The following is a 23,730-nucleotide window of genomic DNA, read 5'->3' on the forward strand; positions in this document are numbered from 1 at the left end:
TTCAGCCTGCGACTTAGTAGCATAATTTGAGTAATTCCGATTTTCAAGTTTTAATTTTTTCCGGTAAATCTGTTTCAAACGCCCGCAAATGACCTATCTATCTTGAATCAGTATGGTCTGCTGAGATTGTTCTGCAAGTGGCATCGGAAGGACCCGATTGTAAGTATTTTTTTCAGCCGTCGACCTAGGAGCATAATTTGAGTAATTCAGAATTTCAAGTTTTATTTTTTTCCGGTAATTCTGTTTTTATCGCCCGCAAATGACCTATCTATCTTGAATCAGGTTGGTCTACTGACGTTGTCCTGCAAGTGGCATCGTAAGGACCCGATTCTGACTATTTTTTTCAGCCGTCGACTTAGGAGCGTAAGTTGAGTTATTCAGATTTTCATGTTTTAATTTTTTCCGTCAAATCTGTTTTCAATGCCCGCAAATGACCTATCTATCTTCAATCAGGTTGGTCTACTGACGTTGCCTTGCAAGTGGCATCGTAAGGACCCGATTCTGACTATTTTTTTCAGCCGTCGACTTAGGAGCGTAAGTTGAGTTATTCAGATTTTCAAGTTTTAATTTTTTCCAGCAAATCTGTTTCGAACGCCTGCAAATGACCTATCTATCTTGAATCAGTATGGTCTGCTGAGATTGTCCTGCAAGTGGCATCGTAAGGACCCGATTCTGACTATTTTTTTCAGCCGTCGACTTAGGAGCGTAAGTTGAGTTATTCAGGTTTTCAAGTTTTAATTTTTTCCGGCAAATCTGTTTCGAACGCCCGCAAATGACCTATCTATCTTGAATCAGTATGGTCTGCTGAGATTGTCCTGCAAGTGGCATCGTAAGGACCCGATTCTGACTATTTTTTTCAGCCGTCGACTTAGGAGCGTAAGTTGAGTTATTCAGGTTTTCAAGTTTTAATTTTTTCCGGCAAATCTGTTTCGAACGCCCGCAAATGACCTATCTATCTTGAATCAGTATGGTCTGCTGACGTTGTCCTGCAAGTGGCATCGTAAGGACCCGATTCTGAGTATTTTTTTCGTCCGTCAACTTAGAAGCATAATTTGAGTAATTCAGATTTTCTAGTTTTATTTTTTTCTGGTAAATCTGTTTCGAACGCCCGCAAATGACCTATCTATCTTGAATCAGTATAGTCTGCTGACGTTGTCCTGCAAAGGGCATCGTAAGGACCCGATTCTGAGTATTTTTTTCAGCGTGCGACTTAGGAGCATAATTTGAGTAATTCAGATTTTCTAGTGTTATTTTTTTCTGGTAAATTTGTTTCGAATGCCCTCAAATGACCTATCTATCTTGAATCAGTATAGTCTGCTGACGTTGTCCTGCAAAGGGCATCGTAAGGACCCGATTCTGAGTATTTTTTTCGGCCGTCAACTTAGGAGCATAATTTGAGTAATTCCGATTTACAAGTTTTATTTTTTTCCGGTAAATCTGTTTTGATCGCCCGCAAATGACCTATCTATCTTGAATCAGCATAATCATCTGACGTCGTCCTGCAAAGGGCATCGTAAGGACCCGATTCTGAGTATTTTTTCGGCCGTCAACTTAGGAGCATAATTTGAGTAATTCCGATTTACAAGTATTAATTTTTTCCGGTAAATCTGTTTTGATAGCCCGCAAATGACCTATCTATCTTGAATCAGTATAGTCTGCTGACGTTGTCCTGCAAGTGGCATCGTAAGGACACGATTCTGAGTATTTTTTTCAGCCAGCGACTTAGTAGCATAATTTGAGTAATTCCGATTTTCAAGTTTTAATTTTTTCCGGTAAATCTGTTTCGAACGCCCGCAAATGACCTATCTATCTTGAATCAGTATGGTCTGCTGACATTGTCCTGCAAGTGGCATCGTAAGGACCCGATTCTGAATATTTTTTTCAGCCTGCGACTTAGTAGCATAATTTGAGTAATTCAGATTTTCAAGTTTTATTTTTTTCTGGTAAATCTGTTTCGAACGCCCGTAAATGACCTAACTATCTTGAATTGGTATGGTCTGCTGACATTGTCCTGCAAGTGGCATCGTAAGGACCCGAATCTGAGTATTTTTTTCAGCGTTGGACTTAGGAGCGTAAGTTGAGTAATCCAGATTTTCAAGTTTTATTTTTTTCCGTTAAATCTGTTTTGATCGCCCGCAAATGACCTATCTATCTTGAATCAGTATAGTCTGCTGACGTTGTGCTGAAAGTGGCATCGTAAGGACCCGATTCTGAGTATTTTTTTCAGCGTTCGACTTAGGAGCGTAAGTTGAGTAATCCAGATTTTCAAGTTTTATTTTTTTCCGTTAAATCTGTTTTGATCGCCCGCAAATGATCTATCTATCTTGAATCAGTATAGTCTGCTGACGTTGTCCTGCAAGTGGGATCGTAAGGACCCGATTCTGAGTATTTTTTTCAGCCGTCGACTTAGGCACATTACTTGCCTCGGCTGGCCCATATATATGATTTTTTCGATTTTATTTTTTTATGGCAAATCTAATGAGATCCTAACGATTTTAATGCCTGAACAAACGTGAACTAACGTCGCTCGATGACTTCACATGGTTAGTTTGGCTGATTTCGGGGTGGGGTGGCTAGCGTGAAGACAGCCACCCCACTTTGAAAAAATAAAAAAAAATGAAGGAATCGGGTCCTAACGATTTAAATGCCTGAACAAACGTGAACTAACGAATGTCTTGCTATCTAGACCAAAAAAAATTACAAAAAGTGATTTGGGGTGGCGAGCGTGAAGACAGCCACCCCCATAGTATAAAAAAATATAAAACGACGGATATCTCTTATTATGTTTTGAACGCCCGCAAGGCACTATAATTTATCGCTTAAATATCGTCCATATAAGTTTATTCAAGCTAAAGAATCGTTAGTATCCGCGTCGATTGCTTGCTAGACCACATTACTTGGCTCCGCTGTCCCATATATATGAATTTTTCGATTTTATTTTTTTATGGCAAATCTAATGAGATCCTAACGATTTTAATGCCTGAACAAACGTGAACTAACGTCGCTCGATGAGTTCACATGGTTAGTTTGGCTGATTTCGGGGTGGGGTGGCTAGCGTGAAGACAGCCACCCCACTTTGAAAAAATAAAAAAAAATGAAGGAATCGGGTCCTAACGATTTTAATGCCTGAACAAACGTGAACTAACGAATGTCTTGCTATCTAGACCAAAAAAAATTACAAAAAGTGGTTTGGGGTGGCTAGCGTGAAGACAGCCACCCCCTTTTGTTTTTTAAAAAAAATGATGTTAGAATCGGGTCCTTACGATTTTACCTACTGAACAAACGTGAACTAACGATGAACAAACGATATAGCTATGCCATTTGCGGGCAAACGATATGGGGTGGTCAACTTCACGAGCATAGCAAGATAAATGCGTAAAATCGAGAAGTTGAAAATCATCTAAACTTCAATTCTAAACTAAGTCTAAACGAAGTCCGAAATTCTGGGACAATCCCCGCTTTTCCGGCCGTGTGGCGACTCTAATGCTGACCGGCGATCGCAATCTCGATCCAACTCGAATGACGTATTGTCCGCTTTGTTATAGGAAAAAACTACTCTATAATTACATACCTATCTACCAGAGGACAATAGTAGTACCACAGTAGTACACGTTGTAGTGCGATGATGGTGAATCATTCACGCACCCTAAACCTACCTACGTTTATCAAATTGTTTTCCCGTTCACGAACCGGAAGTCAACAATTAGGTACCTACTACTTAGTTGCTTACTCACTCTGCGATTTCGTCGCTTTGCTACAGGTAGCTAAAAGTACATCCGTTCGGCCCCAATTTTGGGGTTTGCCATAAGCCGCGCGTGGCGCTGTCGCCACCTAGCGGCCATATCTGTGCTGATCGTAACAGACGCGTTTTGTTAGAGAATGAGTCTTCTGTACCTAGTACTATTATTTATTCTGTGGTACGGTGTTCCATTATATAAAAATAACCTGTCGGGCGAACAGTTATTTACCTTACTACTGATGTCCCAATGGCACGTTTCAAAATTACGAAACTTCCACATAGGAAGATATCGTAAAATTCTCAAAAAAATCTTTACATAGAGACCTTCTTTTAATTCCATACGCATTTGGCAAAGTTCGGCAACTCATAAAATAAGATGTCCAACTTCCAAGAGGAATCTCATAGACATTATTATACTACTTAGGAATCTGAAAAATGACGCGTCGCAACTCGTGTCGAGTTTCTATCCACTTGATACTAAACTCAATTGTTTAGTCTATCAATCGGGATAGAAAACGCATACCTAGGCAGAAAGGCATCTTTGCAGTGAAGCTGTTATTGTTCCATTGATTTTTCACCAGCCGTTTGTCATCCTCGGATGTGACGTTACCAATTAGTCAGTCCTACGTGGCCTATGCCTAACTATTATCCTATAGGTACTACCTACCTACAGATGAGTGCACGCGTGTAAAACCAATAACAATAGGGAAAACGTAAACACATCATCTTAAGTAGCAGTTCTGCACTATAATTTATGACTACTGCATAGCATAGTACATAACGTCACTTTTACCATCTGAGTTTGACAGATTCCATGCAGTTTTCTGATTGATATGATAAGTGGTTTGAAATAGCTACAGAAAATATTCTCTAAAACTAGTTTAGGTGTCAGGTAATAGGTACACAAGTACCCATTGTTTTACATACATTCAGAAGGCGTATACTATTCGTGTTTAGTACGTGACAAACGATAAGTAGATAAATCATTCGACACTCAAGTTAAATAAATACTTGCCCAGTGAAAATGATTTATTTACAAACAAGATATAGGTATACAAGATAGTGGTATTACTAAACGAAATTAAAAACTAGCTTAGATCTAAAATAGGCCCTTGATGCTTTGTACCAAGGATGCTGGCGGCATTTCCTCGCTGTATCGCTATGCTGATACGTTATGCAAGGTAGCCGCCAGCTCCTCGGTCACCAGTTACGTCAACCAGACGCTTCGCGATTTCTACGAACAACTTGTGCGCGCTGGGACCCCATGGACCTAGAGTTTCAACTCCAATACTTGCCTAGATTTACCACAGGATATTTTTTTTGTTACATAACTACAATCGTACTTACCTAGGTATTTATTCAATACTGACCATTCAAAGTTAAGAATAAAGGCATTCATTATATAAGCATGTGCTTTCCGTCGTATTTGTAAGACGTCACGCGGGGTTAACCCGTTTGTGTTCAGCACTGTTATTCACAAGACTGACTGAGCACGCCTCCATTTCGGATAACCTTTCAACTACAAGTAATGTGAGAATTCTGAGATCAGTCACTTAGGTGGTGTGCCGTGTGCCTGTGATGATTGCGTTTAGTAAATAATGGAAAACGGCCCTATATCTATTTCTTTTCTCATTGCCCACCCGGCGCGAGCTGTTAAACGACTGATTTTAACTGTACAGTATTGCTGATTTAGAACGCATGCGATGCGATGCGATGCGCATGCGATGCACGCGGGAACTCGCATGCGATTTTAGTTACATTGCGGACTGTTGGTTACGACCCAATTCAACCGACCGATCAAAAACCGCAATGTAATGAAACTCGCATGCAAGTTCTCGCATCGTCTAAATGAGCCTTAACTGACACCTCGACTACCTCGAAATCTGTAGGTAACAACTATGCGTATTGGGTGTCACTTTCCACTGGTTCCCTTTATTTGCTAGCGCATTGCTCTGTAGGGTAAAAGAATGACCGCTCTGAACCCGTCGCCGCTTCCGTGCTCACAGATGTTCCCTTCAATGCACCCGGATGCGCCACTAGCCAAATGACGCTAACGAAAGAACATTCCTACTCCTATTATGTATTTGCTTTACACAGTCATGTGTATTTTACCTTTTATTTTAACTCAAATTCCGACCTTCGAAAGTGTTACTTGTGAGTTAGGAGGTCACATACAACCTTTAGTGCGCAACGCAGCGACTGTAGCGAAATGACAAGGAGACAATCAAACTTTTCTTATATTGTAAACCCTCGGATTTGTATTGCTTATTACCACCATATTATTATAATATTTGTCATCAATGGACGTCACCGAAGCAACAAATATTTATTCACTGAAAATCAGCGTCACGTTGTGTGTCCTAGGATACACAACGTGACAGGAAGCTGAGTGAGGACCTCTTGGCACAAATATTTATGTTCTAAATGAATTTTAGTTTTGTGTTATTTATTATTTGTGCTAATAAACATTTCTTATTCTTATTCTATTGTAGCGGTTGAAAACTAGTTATTTTTCGATCTAACTATTTTTCAAGGGAGGCTTGTTTTATGTATATTTATAAGAGTATTAGACATTGAAAAGTACAGTCTGCCTTATTTGACTGACCAGTAGACCAGTCACAAAATCTAATCAGGGATCACGGTAGACCTCGTCGGTGATTGAGGAATGAGATCGGAACTGCTCAAAGATCGTGATACGTGGACAAATTTGAGGAAGGACTTTGCTTAGCAGTGGGACATGCGATAAACCTATAGAAAGTATAGATTAGTTACAAGCTTACAAATAGTTTGTAGAGAAAAATCACCGGGTTTAGCGACGTGACAGAGAGTAATGGGGATCGTGATAAGTCCGTGGATTCCTGGTTGAATCTACCGCTATTTATTATATTACTTTTAAGGATATGCACAGGAAAGTCAAATGTTTCAAATATAAAGTATATAAAGGTAACATATAATTTAAAAAATAGTTAATTTAAAATTACAAAATTTCCTGAAGTACACAGGGAATATTAAATTTACTATTATAACTTTCTCTAAAAGTCTGTACTGTGCGTAGTGCAAACAACCATTATGGTTCTAGGTAGCATTGTTTAAATAAATAGATACTGTATTTAATTTGTATTGAGGTATGAAAATTGTAGAGTAAAACCTGTAGTCCCAACCAATATCGGTAAAACCTTTGCATACGTTTATAAAGAACTATGCCATGAACATTGAACAACTACATACATCCAGTTAATTGAAGACGTTATATAATAATTACCAAGAAACCATAAGTAGTAGTTCATATCGCTTATCTAATCGCTTTCATTCTACTTTAACCAGACTGGAAAGATTACGATCGTTTGTGTATGGGTTCTTACTGTTCTTAGGTACTATGCACGATACGATAGTCACGTCTGTTTATAATGGAAACATTTGTGAAGTAATAGTTCTGAGGTACCGTTGGTCTGTATAATAAAACACTATTTCTGATCTTTGTAAAGCAGTGAGACCTGGATAAATTGATTTCTGTAGAACAGGTTTTTTTATCGTCAGGGGACAATCTTAACTTTTTGATTGCACAAAAATAATTATCAACAAAAATCATCTTTGTTTTATGACAAGTACATAAGGGATCATCCATTAATTACGTCACACGAATTTCTAGGTTTTTTTACCCCTCCCCCCCTCCTTGTCACACTTGGTCACATTTTGCAAACCCCTCCCCCCCTGGTGTGACGTCACATTTTAGGCAATTTTGTTTTCAACGAAATCGACAATATTAACTCGGCATTATTTTTTAATAAAAAAATATTTTTGTTATATAAATATTAGTAATTTTATAACACAGCGAAAGTTACATCCAAAATCTCATTATTTAACTGTACAGCGAATAAAAAAATATAAATTAATTTTCGGTTACTGATGAAGTTAGAGTGACATCACAATGTTTGTGACTCCCCCCTCCCTCATGTCACAACATGTCACATTTTCTTGAACCCTCCCTCCCCCTAAACGTGTGACGTAATTAATGGATGACCCCTAAACGGTTTATTATGGCTCTGAACTTGTGGTAGTACATAATGACTAATTAGTGAGTTTTGGTTGTCACCTGACGATATAACACTTAACTATGTCAACGGAGTAACAAATATCCAAAACAATAATCCGTCCATTTGAAGAGTTATTATAGAGCCTATAGAGGTTGTATACCAAACAGTACCAAACAGTGTTTGGTATTTTCTTCTCACTACTTTTAAAGGCTGCTTTTAGTAATAACCAACAGGGGGTGCATTTGCATACAAGAGACGCCGGGAAGTTATACAACATCTCTTTTCTCAAATCAGCAAAACATCGTGAGGACTTCTTCGTCGACAGTCTCTTGTTTGCTGACGATGCAGCTTTTGTGACTAACTCCGCAGCCGAGTTGCAAAACATCATGGACAGGTTTTCCCGGGCATGCACTTTGTTCTCCATGTCCATCAATGCCAAAAAGACAGTCGTGTTAGTGCAGGGCAGTGCGGAAACACCCAGAATACTGGTGGATGGCACAGCTCTGGAAGTCGTCAATAAGTTTTGCTACCTTGGGTCGACCGTGTCGAACAATCTCTCGCTTGATGCAGAGATCGATATTCGTATTGGCAAAGCGGCGACCATGTTCGGGAGGCTACGTACAAGGGTGTGGTGCAACAAACATCTCACTGTTAGAACCAAGATGATGGTATACCAGACTTGCGTTCTAAGTATACTCTTGTACGGAGCAGAAACCTGGACGACGTATGCAAAACAGGAGCGACGACTCAACACTTTTCACATGCGCTGTCTACGCAACATTTTAGGCATAACTTGGCAGGACAAAGTGACCAATCAGAGGGTTCTTGAAAAAGCACAGCTGCCCAGTCTTGCCGCTCTTCTCAAACAGAGACGCTTGCGGTGGCTGGGGCATGTGCACCGGATGGAACCCTCTAGAATACCTCGACGTGTCTTGCTTGGTGCAGTTGCGTATGCTAAAAGGAACGTGGGAAGACCGATGCTGCGCTTTAAAGACTGTGTCAAGCGAGACATGTCTGCATTTAAAATCGACCACCATGCCTGGGAAGCTTTAGCTGAAGACCGTGATGGATGGCGCAAGCGTGTTGTGGAGGGGAGAAGGCTATGCGACCAAGCCTGGTTTAATGGTTTAGATAGCAGAAGGTGTCACAGGAGGCAAACCGGGACTGGAACCTCGGATGGCATGAGCTTTCTCTGCCAAAAATGTGGGAGGTCGTGCCGCTCACGCATCGGCCTCCACAGTCACCAAACCCGTTGTCTATACAGCAATGTATAAATCGTCTGCAATAGACGGAAAGGCCTGTGATGATGATGATGAGAGGTTGTATAAAATTACATATATATACTTGTGTTGCTGCCTTTATTTATAGCTGCCAAATCGTACTCGTGCCGTACTTACGTAAAAAACTACAATAAAAACATAATAGGTCTCTGTTCAACTACAAAACATTCGATTACGGCCTGTTCCAAAAGAGGAGGTGTACTTAGGTTACTAGCGTGTTATTTTATTATAGTATCTGCGATTGAAATTGTTTGTTTCACTAGTAATAAAATAGTCATAAAAAGAGCACTAAATATTTTTTTACGCTTTAGGTACGCTTTAGGAGGTTGCCCCTCTGGGTTGGAAGGTCAGATGGCAGTCGCTTTCGTAAAAACTAGTGCCTACGCATGGTATAATAATATACTCCGCCTGGTACTCTCTTCCCGTCTTTTCTAGGTCACCTAACTGACACAAGCCTACGTCATCATGCGACAGCGCTATATGATAATATGCAATAGCGCTATATATACCTAGCGGCCATTGTTATTGTGACGTAGGCCTGTGTCACTCTGGGAAGAGAAGACCATGTTTTATTAGACTATGTGCCTACGTCAATTCTTGGGATTAGTTGTCAAGCGGACCACACGCTCCCATGAGCCGTAGCAAAATGCCGGGATAACGCGAGGACGAAGAAGAAGAGGTACTCAAGAATCTTTAAATGTACATATTATTATGATATCAAAAATGACTTATATAAGAGTGTAGAAAACAAAATAAAAAATAAAAGGTAACGTTAGTCCGAATATTCGGACCAGAAGTATCCAACTGTTTAAAAAAGAAATTTCACATTTACCCAGATCCTACTTATCTAGGTTACACCGTCTCAATCTAGGCCGGCGAGCTTTATACGATATTCTATAATAATGTGTAATTTGCGGGACGCTCCATTTATTCCAGCCTGATGTGCGGTAAGCGAACGTAAATTGCATGTTACGACCATCTGCCGAGTTGCATAACCGACTAGCTACATTGAATTGCAATTACAATACCAATTTGTTTACTTGATGCGGTACGCGTGTACGAGTATTGTTTACTAATTAGCTGAAAAAGCCATTGACTAGCTTAATTAGCTGAAGAAGTTATCGAATTTGTTTGAGAATTCAGTGTGAGTACTGTGGATAATGGGTTGCTATAACATACTGTTTTTACGCTTTAAGTCCGAATTATTGCTGAATATCGACTATATTTGACGTTCCATGTCTAAAGGGTCCTTATGAATATGGAGCATAGAATGCCACATATATGCACGCATGTTTATCCTTGACTAATAGACATTAATTTGCCATGAGAGCAGCAGGGTAGTTATTTAAGTAATTTATTTTCGACATACTTCTTACTAGCTTTGATTATGATATTCTAAAAGATATACACATAGTAAGTAGAATGAATAGAAACGCATTACAAGCAATGTAAACAATAGTCCTTATTGAATGCCTAGACACAGTGTATACGTGTGAATGAGTAAACGTTCATGTAAGCTGTTGCATTATTCATGAAGTCCTAATGCATTGGTACGAAATATGAAACAGGCTCTAGTAAACACATATGCACACACACACACACACAGAATTTAGTACTCGTCTAGCAGTAATAAGATGTCAGTGTCTTGAATAAGATGTCAGTGTCTTAATATAGACTTGTGAAACTTGGCAATATAACGCTTGAGATGTTGAGATCATCAATTAGTGTGCATCTAAGCGTGGTCTTTTAAATGCATAAAAAGAGTTGCGCAATTAGCTTGAGGGATAATCAAAAGTAGAGATGTGCCGATTAACTTTGACGCATACTTACGAGTACATTTGGTCGGTATACGTTTGGTCTTTCTCTCGTCGAACTGTGTAATAGACCGAATTGTTTCGGTTCAGCCATTATAACTATTTAGCCTCGCCAACAATGTGTTCTGTGACCTGACTGCGGCTCTAAAGGGGTTACCTAAAGGAGATTGGTACCGTCGAATCTTAAAACAGAGAACTATCGAAAGGAAAAAAGAGAGCCAACCTCAGCCAGATAATAGGATAAGACTGCAAACCTCTGTCCCTCTATCGGAAGATGTTTTTCTTAAATCATTTCAGAAGCAAGTCAATCCCTCATTACCATAATATGTTGTGTCTTTTAGAGATCCTTTTAAAATCACTGGCGAAGGTTCGCGTACCCCAGTCTGGTCTGGGATAAGGTGCAGGATTTAGGAAAAGGAATTCTGCGACTTTGATTGTTTTATTAAAATTGTGTGCGTTTTAATATCACGCACTCGTACAATACATTAAGTAAATTCTACTTAACAATCGAACCGAACATTGCAGTCAATAAAAACTATACCGAATGTGCCGCATACTGAATAATTACCGAATGTTCGGCGCACCTCTAATCAAAAGTTTTAGTCTTCAGCTTTCTCTATTGGACGTGGGATGCCGTAGGTTGGTTACTTGGATGCACAAATTGGCACGAGAGCCGCGTGGGACGCGGATGCCAGATAGTACCACTGTCGACAAACTTACTCACCAATCGTGAACCTTATTTAAAGGAAATAAGATCTACCAATGGTAAATTAACTGAGTATCTGTTAGTACAGGAGTCAACGCTCCGCACCGCACTGCCCTTCTTGTTTAACGTTAATCAGCCGAATTACGGTCATGGGGCTCAAAGCTCAAACTGTTGTTGACTTCTAAATCTCTTAAGCCAGGTCTTGAGTGTTCCTCTTTATATATTCACGTAAACACAGTTTATCTAGAGTCTAGACTTATCTAGATAATTTCGTGGTTTGTCTCTCGGTCTTCCATATTGACGTAACGGAACTAGAAAATGCTATCGAAAAATCCAATGTAACCATACCTGTCTGCCTTGTAACCTTTTTACGGTAAAATTTCTGAACCGATTTCTGAACCGGTTTTGATGAAATTTGACATGCAATTTGACAGGGAGCTAAGGAGTTTTGTAAATCTGCCCTCTTAGGAGATTCAGGGACACAAACTAATACCAATTTTGAGATTGTCGTTGAAATGTCCATCATTTCCATCAGATTTTATTAGATCAGATTTAGAAATACACCTCTACACTTGTCACATTACTGAAACGGCAAAGAATCCGATATGATAGAATGATGTTTCCTTGTTGAAATGAAAAGAGTCGAGTCGAAGTCGTGAAATGAAACGAACCTAAAGGATATTTCAACAACTCTCGGATTATACTCAATACAGTGTTAAGACGAAACGGGAGCTGAGCTAAAAGTCAATTTTGAGATTTCAAGCTGAATATACCCGTCGCTCTGACGGGGCGTGAGAGACTGTATTTGTGTGTGTAATGCACGCACACAGATGCGTACGCTTGCACCCGCGCGCGCCTCATTGCCGACAATTTGCAATGTTATTTTTCGTGCGTTACTGCCACGAGGCGTTCACTTATTACTTACTGTGTTGCGATTGAATTTTTTGACCCGGCTTACGTTTACGGAACTCGATAATCTTTCTACTACTGTGACTTGGCTTTGTTTACTTGACTTTGCTGATCAGCTTATTGTTTTGGACTCCGTGAGTTGTGGTTACCTATTGGACCGCACGCAATTCATCTACCTTTATTCAAGTAATTAAGCGTAATTAGCCGAAACCTTTATAAGAGTGTAATTCATAAGAAGTACATAAGATATAATTTATGTACTGGTTTGCTGTTAGCTTTTAATTGTATCACTTTACATATATGTTACTCAAATAACTAACACGGTTACACTGTTGTAAGAACATTATTTTTCAGGTAGGCCTTATTATACCTACTATAGGCCTTATTACCTCCTAGTACCTTAGTAGTACTAGTACTACTATGGAAATTGATTCAAAGACTCAAGACTGACTTAAGTGGCAGTAGGGTGTAGGGTTTTTTCTAGGCTTAATGAGTTCGCTGAAGCTTATTTTTTATACTTAGCGCACAGAACCACTAGTTTAACAGTATCAGCTCTAACCACATGTCACCATTTTGTCCTTTACGTAACAAGCTCAGGGGCCCAGAATATCCGATGTACCTATCAAATCAAGGTTCTGTACCAAATAAGGCCCGGTTATTATAGTTCGTTATTTTTTAGCATTAGAAAGAAGGTAAACAATCATGACGTGTCTTTTTATTAATAATTATTGAAAAACGCTTTCAAAAATTAGTTTATATTACTTATGAAAGCAAAAGAATATAAAAAAGTATATGATTAATACATACATACATACATACATACATACAATCACGCCTATTTCCCGGAGGGGTAGGCAGAGACCACGGATTTCCACTTGCTACGATCCTGACATACCACTTTCGCTTCCTTCACATTCATAACATTCCTCATACACGCTCGCCGGTTTAGGGTGCTCTTGCTCATTAATATGATTAATATGATTTATAATTCTAACATATTTGCTATGACTTATTTTTCAATGGTAATTTTTAATAAGACATGTCAAAATCTGTTACCTTAATGCAAAAACTAGGGTTCCGTACATAAGTCCGACTCACGCTTGACTGCACATTTCTAATAGGTTTTCCTGTCATCTATAGGTAAAGAACTATTTTGTGTATTTTTCAATATTTTAGACCCAGTAGTTTCGGAGATAAAAGGGGGTGAATGGTAATTTTTTGGCTGTTTTCTTAAATAACTTCGAACCTATGTATTTTAAAATTATAAAAAAAACATTTCCATCTTTAGGTCACTAATTTACATATGTATACCAAATTTCAACTTAATTGGTCCAGTAGTTTCCGAGAAAATAGGCTGTGACAGACGGACAGACAGACAGACGCACGAGTGATCCTATAAGGGTTCCGTTTTTTCCTTTTGAGGTACGGAACCCTAAAAACGAACTTTAAGCGTGCTAACTTTCAAAATTTCATTTTTTATAAGATAGTATAAGTAGATGGGCAAAAATTTTGCGTCCATGTCCACCAGTGAGTAAGTGATTGAGATACCTAAACATTTAACTTTATAATGTAAAATGATATAATTTACTAACCTACTCGTTTAATTTCAGGTAGGTTGAATAAGGAACCAAGTAACCATGGGGAGGAGCAGTATTTACTAACATTTTCTTTTTGGGTCTTCAGAGTGTATCGTTTCCTTTTTTTTGCACATATTATACTTAAATATATATTCTCTGTGTAAACCCTTACGTCTTTCAATGACAAAGGCAAGATCAGCAAATGTACAATTTGTATGATCGTGCCTGATATTTGAGATCACAGAAAATAAATATTTTAAATCCACTATTCTGCGACCTTCTAAAATTTTGTTTTATCATGATTCATGATCAAAAAGCTCGGATTCAATAGTCATATCAAACGTCGATTATGCAGTTGATGATGAGCTTGCATTTTCTACCATTGGTGCTGCAAATGCATCAACCGGTGGCGATAAACTTTGCCCTCTTGTAAAACAAATTACTATTGTGATTGTGTCCAGCAAAAGGCCAAAATTCGGTTTACTTTCCTGTTTAAAATATTACTAATATATTCATATTTCAGATTAGGTACATAGGTAACTGTCTGAATGTTACAATGCCAGCTGGCAAATTCTATCACATTTGTTTGTTTGGTAGTCATGGTAACATTCACTTACATTGATATCCTTATTAAGATCTGTATCTTATTATCCAGACCTTAAAATATTGCCACCGTTGCCCTTTAAAAAAATACTGTTTAAATAATTGGCTACTCAAACAATGCTTCTATAGTATAAATAATGACTACACAAAAATGGGTAGTATTGTATATAATGCACGAAATAAGGCCCGATTCTTAAGCGGGTTTAAATTTTGAGGCCATGTCCGCTAATACTATAGACAAAATATCAAGTTTAATAAACACAAAAAAAAAACATTGATGGGCCTTATTTTATAATTTAGGCCTTACTTTGTAATTTAAAGTAGAGTTAGGCCAAGAAAAATCTATAGCGATTTTGATAGAACACGCAGTGCAAGTATTATTTCAAACGTCGCTTCTATGAAATTATGACATATAAATAACACTTGCACTGCGTGTGCTATCAAAATTGCTGTAGACTTTTCTTGGTCTGACTCTAAAATATTCTTTATTACACCACAAACATAAAAACAAATTTAAAAAAAACCGGCGAAGTGCAAGTCGGACTCGCACACGAAGGGTTCCGTACCATTATTTATAAAAACGGTCACCCATCCAAGTACTGACCCCGCCCGACGTTGCTTAACTTCGGTCAAAAATCACGTTTGTTGTATGGGAGGCCCCACTAAAATTTTTATTTTATCCTATTTTTAGTATTTGTTGTTATAGCGGCAACAGAAATAAATCATCTGTGAAAATTTCAACTGTCTAGCTATCACGGTTCGTGAGATACAGCCTGGTGACAGACGGACGGACGGACAGCGGAATCTTAGTAATAGGGTCCCGTGTTTTACCCTTTGGGTACGGAACCCTAAAACCGATTTACAATGTAGATAAAGGTAGCAACAGGCGGTCTTATCGCTGTTAGTTCTTATTCTTCGTTTGTTTAGCATTAGAGTGAAGGTGACGTGTCTTTTTTAAGCATGCAATCGTATAATTATTTAGCTTTTTTTGTAATAGTTATGTACTTAGTGGTTAATATTAGTATTTACTATTTTTTTTTTCAATAATGCTTAAAAACGAAGTATAGACATGACAACCAAATATTAACGCCATTGTAGGGCAGGATATACAGAACATGAATCATTAGTACTGTCACGCTCCGTGATTGTTGAGCCATTTAGGGTTCTAGCTAAATTGGACATTCCATAGAGCACGAGTAAGTATGGAACAACCAATTCAGCTAGGACCCTAAATTGCTCGACAATTACGAAGCGTGCCTGTAGGTACCTAAAAATTTTGTTAACCCATTTTAACCATGCAATAAAATATTTTTGATTTTGATTTCTAATTTGAAATATTAGAATCAAAAAGTTCATAATAGATTGTATATCATAACTACAAAAATGTGTTCCCTACTCTCAACCCAAAACCCCTTGTATCTTAGGATCTAGATATTTTCACACAAGACGGTTTATCGATAACTTCTTACATCACTAGATTATCGACATTAAATGTCGACTATTGCCCATCACTTTTCTGGCTGTGTACGTATTTAGAAACTTGACTCCGCCCCTAAAATTAGTGCGATAGGGACAACTGCAGCTGAGGCGAAAAATCCTGCGTAAAAATGACAAAAATCGAGGTTTCGTAGTCCTCTTTTTCCTCCCCCAAAACTTAACCAATCGTAACCAAATTTGGAAATCTAAATGATTATGAAATTATCTGTGTCGGACCGTTTTGCTTTTTTGGCTAATTGATATCAGTTTTGAATACCACGCCTCTCATTGCGGCATAGTCTATTAGGCCATTTTGGCCGTTTTTGAAGGGCTCTAGCGCCTTAAAAAACAAAAATATCAAAAAAAGCAAAACGGTCCGACACAGATATTGACAATATTAATCTGTGTTGAAAAAATCATTGCTCTAGCTTAAAAAACCACGGAGGAAAACGAGGACTACGTTTGTATGGAGGAATGACCACTCCTGTTGGCTCTTAAAAACAGACGCAGCGTCTCACGAGTACAATTTGAACTTCCAGCCGGAACTGAAAATTTAATATCCGGCGCTACTCCGTCTTTACGACCACAGACAACTGATGCGCCACTTGACTCGAGTGTTCTTTACTCGATTGCTTTGCCTCTGCGCGGTACGAATTAAGTTTAATTTGTGGTGTCATGCCGACGCCACAAATTTTGGGACGTCTTCCGATTTATCGGTGTACAGAGAGCACTGACCTGCATGCACTCGACAGACAGACATATCCCGATTTTATTTTATATATACATCTACCTTGAACGAGGGACGGACAGAGTGAACGCCCGTGTGGTTTATTTATCCTGGTCTATTCTTCCGTCTGATATAAATAGCGTATGTATTTCTGCTTATCTTTTACTACTGACCTGCCGCTTCGCAAGTTTACTAGCACTGAAATCACGAAAATAGACCAATTAAATCTTTAGTATAGCCTGTGGTGAGGAGTCTGACATATTTGGTTTATGTTTTTAACACTTTTGGCTTATAGTTTTGCTTTAAAACACCGAAGGATAGGCTTTATTTCCGTTATTGTACAAAGTCTGTGTTATATCTCAATATTAAATACAGGCTGGACACCTGAGCCTATCTGTGAATCTGTGAACATACGAGGACCGAGTACCTAAATTGAATGATAACATTACTAGAATACTAGGTGACCAGCAATCGCTAGCGTTTGCTCAATTTCATGACAAATGAAATCATAGCATGTGCAAAAACAACGATTCGAGCTATCAAGTGCATGAAGAAATTGGAATAGATTGCGATATTTAGATACGGTCGCGATAACGGTATCAGCAGGGATGTCATTGTACTCGCTAACCGAACTTGGACGTTTCATAGATCTAGGCGATCCAGCAATAAGCGTGTTCTCTGATTGCGCATAGTGGTTAAAGACCAAGAGGTTATAGTTTATAGTGGTTTATCTGAGATTTCGATCAGCAGCAATGTGAACCGTGAAAACTTGAAAACATCCAGACGCACCTATACTCTCTTATCGGCTGACTTGTGTCATTCTCTGGGTAAATCTTTTGTTTACAAACCACATTACTCCACATCGAATGTTTGTTTACTTTGGTGGCATTCCATCGATTATTCGACATGTAAGACGCTTTGATAATAAAAAACAGTCATATAAATTACATTAAATATCTCTTAGGTTTTTACATTTAACGTTGTAAATACGTTGACCGGTGAAAAGGCTTTACCTTTTTTCAAGAACCCGTGTAAAATTAGACTGGTTATCAGAAAATTAATAAACAAATCATAAATTATTTATGATATCTTTCTTAGACCTATAGCCAAAAAAAAAATCCTTAATTATTATTCATAATCATAAGTTCTCGAGCAGATTTAATGACGGCTGGCCATTTTTACTATCAGATTATTATTAAACTTTGGATAGCTGTTTGAAGTCTCAACGGAATTGAAAGACATGAAAATACTGGTTTTTAGGGTTAGGTTAGGTAGACAGAAGAATTTTTACGTGTATTTATAATTAATAATAAATGTTAATAAGGTACAGTCACCTGCAATAATATGTTACTCTTCGAAGGCCGCAAAAATATGTGACACGCTCTTATGGCTCTACAAATAAGATCGTGTCAGATGTTTTTGCGGCCTTCGTTGTGTAACATATTATTGTAGGTGACTGTACAATTAAAAGTAACAAAAAGAAGGAATGTGTTTTTCCTTCGAATTTTATTGTACATAGGTATGTATTTTAAACAATTTTTTAACAATATACCTGAAAACAAAACTTATAAACATCAAACTTAATTTGAGTACAAAATAGAATATTGCATAACAATAAATAAGGAAAATGTGTCAAGCGTGTGACTTAGTACTAAAAACAATAGAGGTATATATCATGTACGACTGTACCCCACATCAGTTACTAACAGTTTGTCGTTATACCATCAACATAAGTATTATCAGTATCAGGTACCTTCCCTCCTTGTCTTTATTGTATAAGTTACTCTATCGTGTCGTGTCCCACAATGAGGAAACGCCTGTTAGGTGCAAGTAACAACATTGTATACGGCTCGACAGCACGTGCTGTGCAGTCGAATTCATCGCCAGCTGATTTCAACGCCCGCTCGAAATAGACTGCCATGCGGGGCATTTTGGGGCACATGCACCGTTGTTGACACAGTTCACTGATTATTTATGAATCTTATGGCAACGAGATAAGGTCTACCTATGGCTAGTAAGGTGTGTTGCTGTTAGGTTTGTATTGTATTCCTTTTCACTAAGAGCAGGTGAGCGTTAAACCACAAACCAAAGTGTGGGCCATTTATTCTTTTGACATACCTCCAACGTTTAGATACTGAATATGCGTAATGCGGCTTCAAACTATATTGGAGACGTAGATGTGTAATAAAGTACATATAATATGTACTTTCATCTATATAGATATGACTTATTATTGGATAAGTAATATGCACTTTTATTACTTAATCATAAGGGTGACGAAATTTATGTACTCTATTCAAGGATAAAACGTCTGGAAATTTTTTTGAAAACTTCTAGTGATTAGATAATACAGATGATTCTTCACAATGCACAAATCAGTGATGGAAATTTTAATCCAACGGGGCTACTACAATATAACTACTATAACACTCTACGACAGAACAGGAGGCCTACCGCGAACCACGTTCGACGTGTTGCCTCTCTGTCGCACTTGTATATTCGTATATAAGTGTAACAGGGAGCCAACACGTCGAACGTGGTTCGCGGTAGGTCCTCAGTGTGTCTGTAGTCAAAGAGAATAGATAGTATAGAGGGCTACTGCCAAAGTAAATTTTGTAATCACGGTACATTTACTGCCATCTATCGACACACGATTAAAACGTAAAATAAAATTGAAAATGTATTAATTAATCAAAATATGTTTACGGATAAATGATTTTTAATTTTTATTGTTCCATATTGACCACCCAACCATGTTTCTTTCACTGATATGTATTAAAATTGTTAAATATCAAACGGTGTCGTCAACGCCATCTAGCCGAGAATAGGCCAAAGGTATGGCGCCATCTATTCGAGAATGACTTTTTCTTGATGTCCGAGGCACGTTTTTTTCTTAGACTTTATTTATCTTATACGGAGTTACATATATCTTTGCTGTAGTCTAAGAAAGAAAATGATCTACGAGCAAATGTACGTACGTCACGTCCGTGCTATAACTTAAATAAGTAAATACGTTTTTTCAGACAATGTCCCTCGGCACTATTGACCCCGCTGCTGCGGATAATCCTCGACGAGGTCCGCGTGGCGTCCAAGAAACAACCCGCAGAGTTTGGATACAAAGCCGACGAGTCTGGTGAGTTTTGGCACCCTATACCTATAATAATGACAACGTCTCGGCGTCTATGCGGCGCGACTATGGCCTACTTGGGCCGATATTTCTTTAGTTGTCGTTTTTTTTCCGTTGGATTTTGATAAAATTTGGTAAGTTTGGATTTAAATACGAAATCCCAATATGAGCCCAAAAAATTGTATGTAATTTCCGGTCCACTATTTGCCTAGTGGTTTGTGATTTAATAGATTTAGAACCTATGCTGTGCACAATAGAGAGTTGTTAACTGACGGCGGCGCGGCTGTGACCCCAGTTTTAATGGAATCTTAGTATTAGTAGTTTAGTTAGTTATTAAACTATTGAATTAGATTAGATTAGATGATTTATTTCATGAAAGACAATTACATAATAAGTTTGCATTGATGTCAAAAATATAAGAATTTCTATCATGATCGTCAAAGTAAAATAAAATAAAAATGAAAATTATAACAATAATAAATGAAATAAGATTAAGAATGTAAATTGCAGTGCGCTTGCAGGGCTCATATTTGATCACCGTTTTGATATACCACCCTACGTACCTATGAATGCAATACATTTCAGATTACTGATTAAAAGAATACCTATCTCGTCTCAACACGATTGTAATTTGTAACCTATTACAACACCTTAAAATATCTACAATACTGCCAGCCAACTAATCCGTTGAGTCACGCACACGCGTTATACCTGCGATAACGACGTTCACATACGCAGATAAAACTCAAAATTTATGCGGCGGCATTATTCATAGCAATAAAATTAAGCAAATTTGTTTAACTTCGCTAAATATTCCCTGAACTTCGCAGTGGAATCATTAATTCGGAGAATCTTCTACTGCGTTGTGTATCTAGATGGCATGAGATAATAGCCCTTCTTGTACACAGCAGCAGACTCGTTTGCGTTTAGCGTCTGTTCGAAAAGAGAAGAGTCGTGAAATGTATTCGGCCCCATACATTTCACGACTCTTCTCTTTCCGCACAGACTCTATTAAATACATTTAAGTAGGTATTGAAACTATTCTCTTTAGTAATTTCTTTTTAAAATGCCTGTCTTCCTAGATGAGAGGTACAAAATTACAGGGATTTGAATAATTTTCATTGTCATTTGCGTCATATCCTTAAACTGTCTGTCGTCTTGGTCGTTGGTTCAAAAATATACAATTTTCCTTGTGTTTAAAAATGTCCTTGTCCTGCTGAATGTAATAAATAATATTTTAAAAACAAATTTGTGACGACTTGCTTCTGCATTGTCTCTTATTATTGCTGTGTTTTAAATTACATTTACAGCTGATATTATGATGATGTTAGCGAATATATTAAATTCAATGTGTGTTCGTTGACAATTCCAAAACATAGCTTTTAGACAGAACGTAATATTGATTAATACCTAATTTAATTCAATGCTTACAAGCTGTTAATTTATTTGGGCCCGTGTTGGATATTTTTTGTGAATTTTATAACTTCATCCTACCCTACTTTCTCACTATAGTAGCGTATATTCACTACCGCAATTCCCTGAAAGCTTGCGTCGTAAAAAATTTTTAGTGCCGAAACGTGTGAGAGGATAATATTCGTTTTACTCTATATATTGACTATATCTCCCACAAGCCTAATACATCATTTTACAACGCCGACTATCTATGAATACACAGGTAACTGACCAGCGATAGCTTGTCATGAAATAAGCCGGCCTTACTTCAAAACTAATCGAAAAGTGGCTATTAGTTCCTATTCCCCCAACCTGATGCTATCTAACTTGTTTCTCATGTAGCCGTAGTGTAGCACTCGAGACCGTACGCTAGAGCTAAATGATTTCGGCTCTGGTAATGTTTGACAGAAGTTCATAAGTGTATCTTCTTTACATAACATTAAGTGCTCCGCGTCGATATCTTCAAGTCGTGAAGGTACCTATTCCTATAAAGTTCCAGGTCGAGATGCAGGCGTCATGTCAACACATGAGATACATTTTGGTCAGCTCGGTTACATAAGTTAACTCGGGATGCACTTGACAGTGAATATGGGGCTCGATCTAAATATAGTTCAGGAGAAAATCAATACTTCAGTGCAACTGAATTTCCGTGAATTGTAGCCCAGATATCGCTCGGCGCAACAGGCGGTTGCATACAGCTCTGCCGGTTTTCGGTATAAAAAGCGTTTTATCGTTTAATTTAAACAATCGTGTCTTCTGAAAAACCATGTGTTGCAAGAAGAGAGTTGGAAGCCTTTTTGTATCTGAACTTTGTTTATGCAACATATGTATTTGTTATGAAATTTATGACCGTTGTTTGTATCCTGTTGCTATAAATTAGTGGCATTATAAGTCAAGTGGCATCTTGTGTAAATTTTGCACCAACATTAGTCAGAACTTTACAAATTAGATTTTCTGAGACGCAATAGTTAGAACATTCAAGACATAGCACGAGAATGTTTATTTACTTCTACATGTCCGTAATTGGTGTTCCTGTCGCCTCCGTCATATTTGAATATATGTTCTGAAACACACATGCTTTAAGACATCGGTATTCCTTGTTGTCTAAGTTTTGATATGCATAAAAATCACTTACCAAATATTGATATAACGGACCAAGTGTCTAAAATGATCTATGTTTATGTATACACGCTCATATTCTCAACAAAGAAGTTGTGTTTACTTAAGGTCGGCAACGCGCATGTAACACCTCTGGAGTTGCAGGCGTCCATAGGCTACGGTGACTGCTTACCATCAGGCGGGCCGTATGCTTGTTTGCCACCGATGTGGTATAAAAAAAAAAACATTTTGAACGCCTCGCCCAGTTAGCAACTTCTGCTGCCGACAGACTGCAAACGGAGTCCTGAGGTCGTTATAACTAAACTGATTTTTTTAATGTTTTAAATCGTTTACTACTGGTTGATGTTACCTATGTCGGCGGCCGATCGTAAGATCAGGCATATCGTGAAATTCCTAGGCATATCGCGAGACGTGAAAATCTTTGACTCGATCCCTGAGTCGACGGCGACGAATCGGGCTCCTATTTCTGGGCAGTTTGCCCTTCGGGCATCTGAAGCAACCTAACAAACCTATCCTATCTATATATTGGTTTAATGTGACTATCATCAAAACATTACGATCTGCCTGATCTTACGATCGGCCGCCGACACCTACTTAGTCAGTCCGCTAATTGTGGTAGGTGATCTGACCCTTATTCTTTTTCTCTTACATTTTCAGTATACGTAGCCCTCCGCCTAATGCAAGCCGTGACGGCCCGAGTCAACGACGTATGCCTCCGCTACCTGGACAACTCGCGGCTGGACTCGCTGCCGCCGCCGCCCGCGCCGCACCTGCAGGAGCTGCGCACGGTGTCGGCGGCCACCAAGAACTCCAGGCGCGTCATGGAGGACAGGCACGTCGAGATCGGCAACTTGGAGGCGCTGTTCGGTATTGAGGTGAGTTAGGGCACAGAATAAATAATAGTACTAGGTACAGAAGACTCACTCTCTAACAAAACGCGTCTGTGACGATCAGGACAGATATGGCCGCTAGGTGGCGACAGCGCCACGCGCGGCTTATGGCTAACCACCAAAATTGGTGTGGAACGGATGTACTTGTAGCTACCTGTTGCAAAGCGACGAAATCGCGGAGTGAGCCACGCCTGGTTAGGGCTCATTTAGACGATACGAGAACTCGCATGCGAGTTTCATTATATTCCGGTTTTTGATCGGTCGGTTGAATTGGACG

At 38.6% G+C, this 23,730-nt stretch overlaps 1 protein-coding gene across 1 annotated transcript in view; it reads left to right on the forward strand.

The window, feature by feature from the left end:
- LOC134793061 (uncharacterized) overlaps positions 1-23,730 on the forward strand; it is a 148,597-nt gene that overhangs the window by 23,749 nt on the left and 101,118 nt on the right. The window contains exons 2-3 of the mRNA XM_063764585.1: positions 19,889-19,998; positions 23,221-23,438. Coding sequence (XP_063620655.1) covers positions 19,889-19,998; positions 23,221-23,438 — 328 coding nt within the window. The remainder of the gene's footprint in view (positions 1-19,888; positions 19,999-23,220; positions 23,439-23,730) is intronic.

The sequence above is a fragment of the Cydia splendana genome, chromosome 8 (assembly GCF_910591565.1).
Source record: "Cydia splendana chromosome 8, ilCydSple1.2, whole genome shotgun sequence".
NCBI classification, from domain to species: domain Eukaryota; kingdom Metazoa; phylum Arthropoda; class Insecta; order Lepidoptera; family Tortricidae; genus Cydia; species Cydia splendana.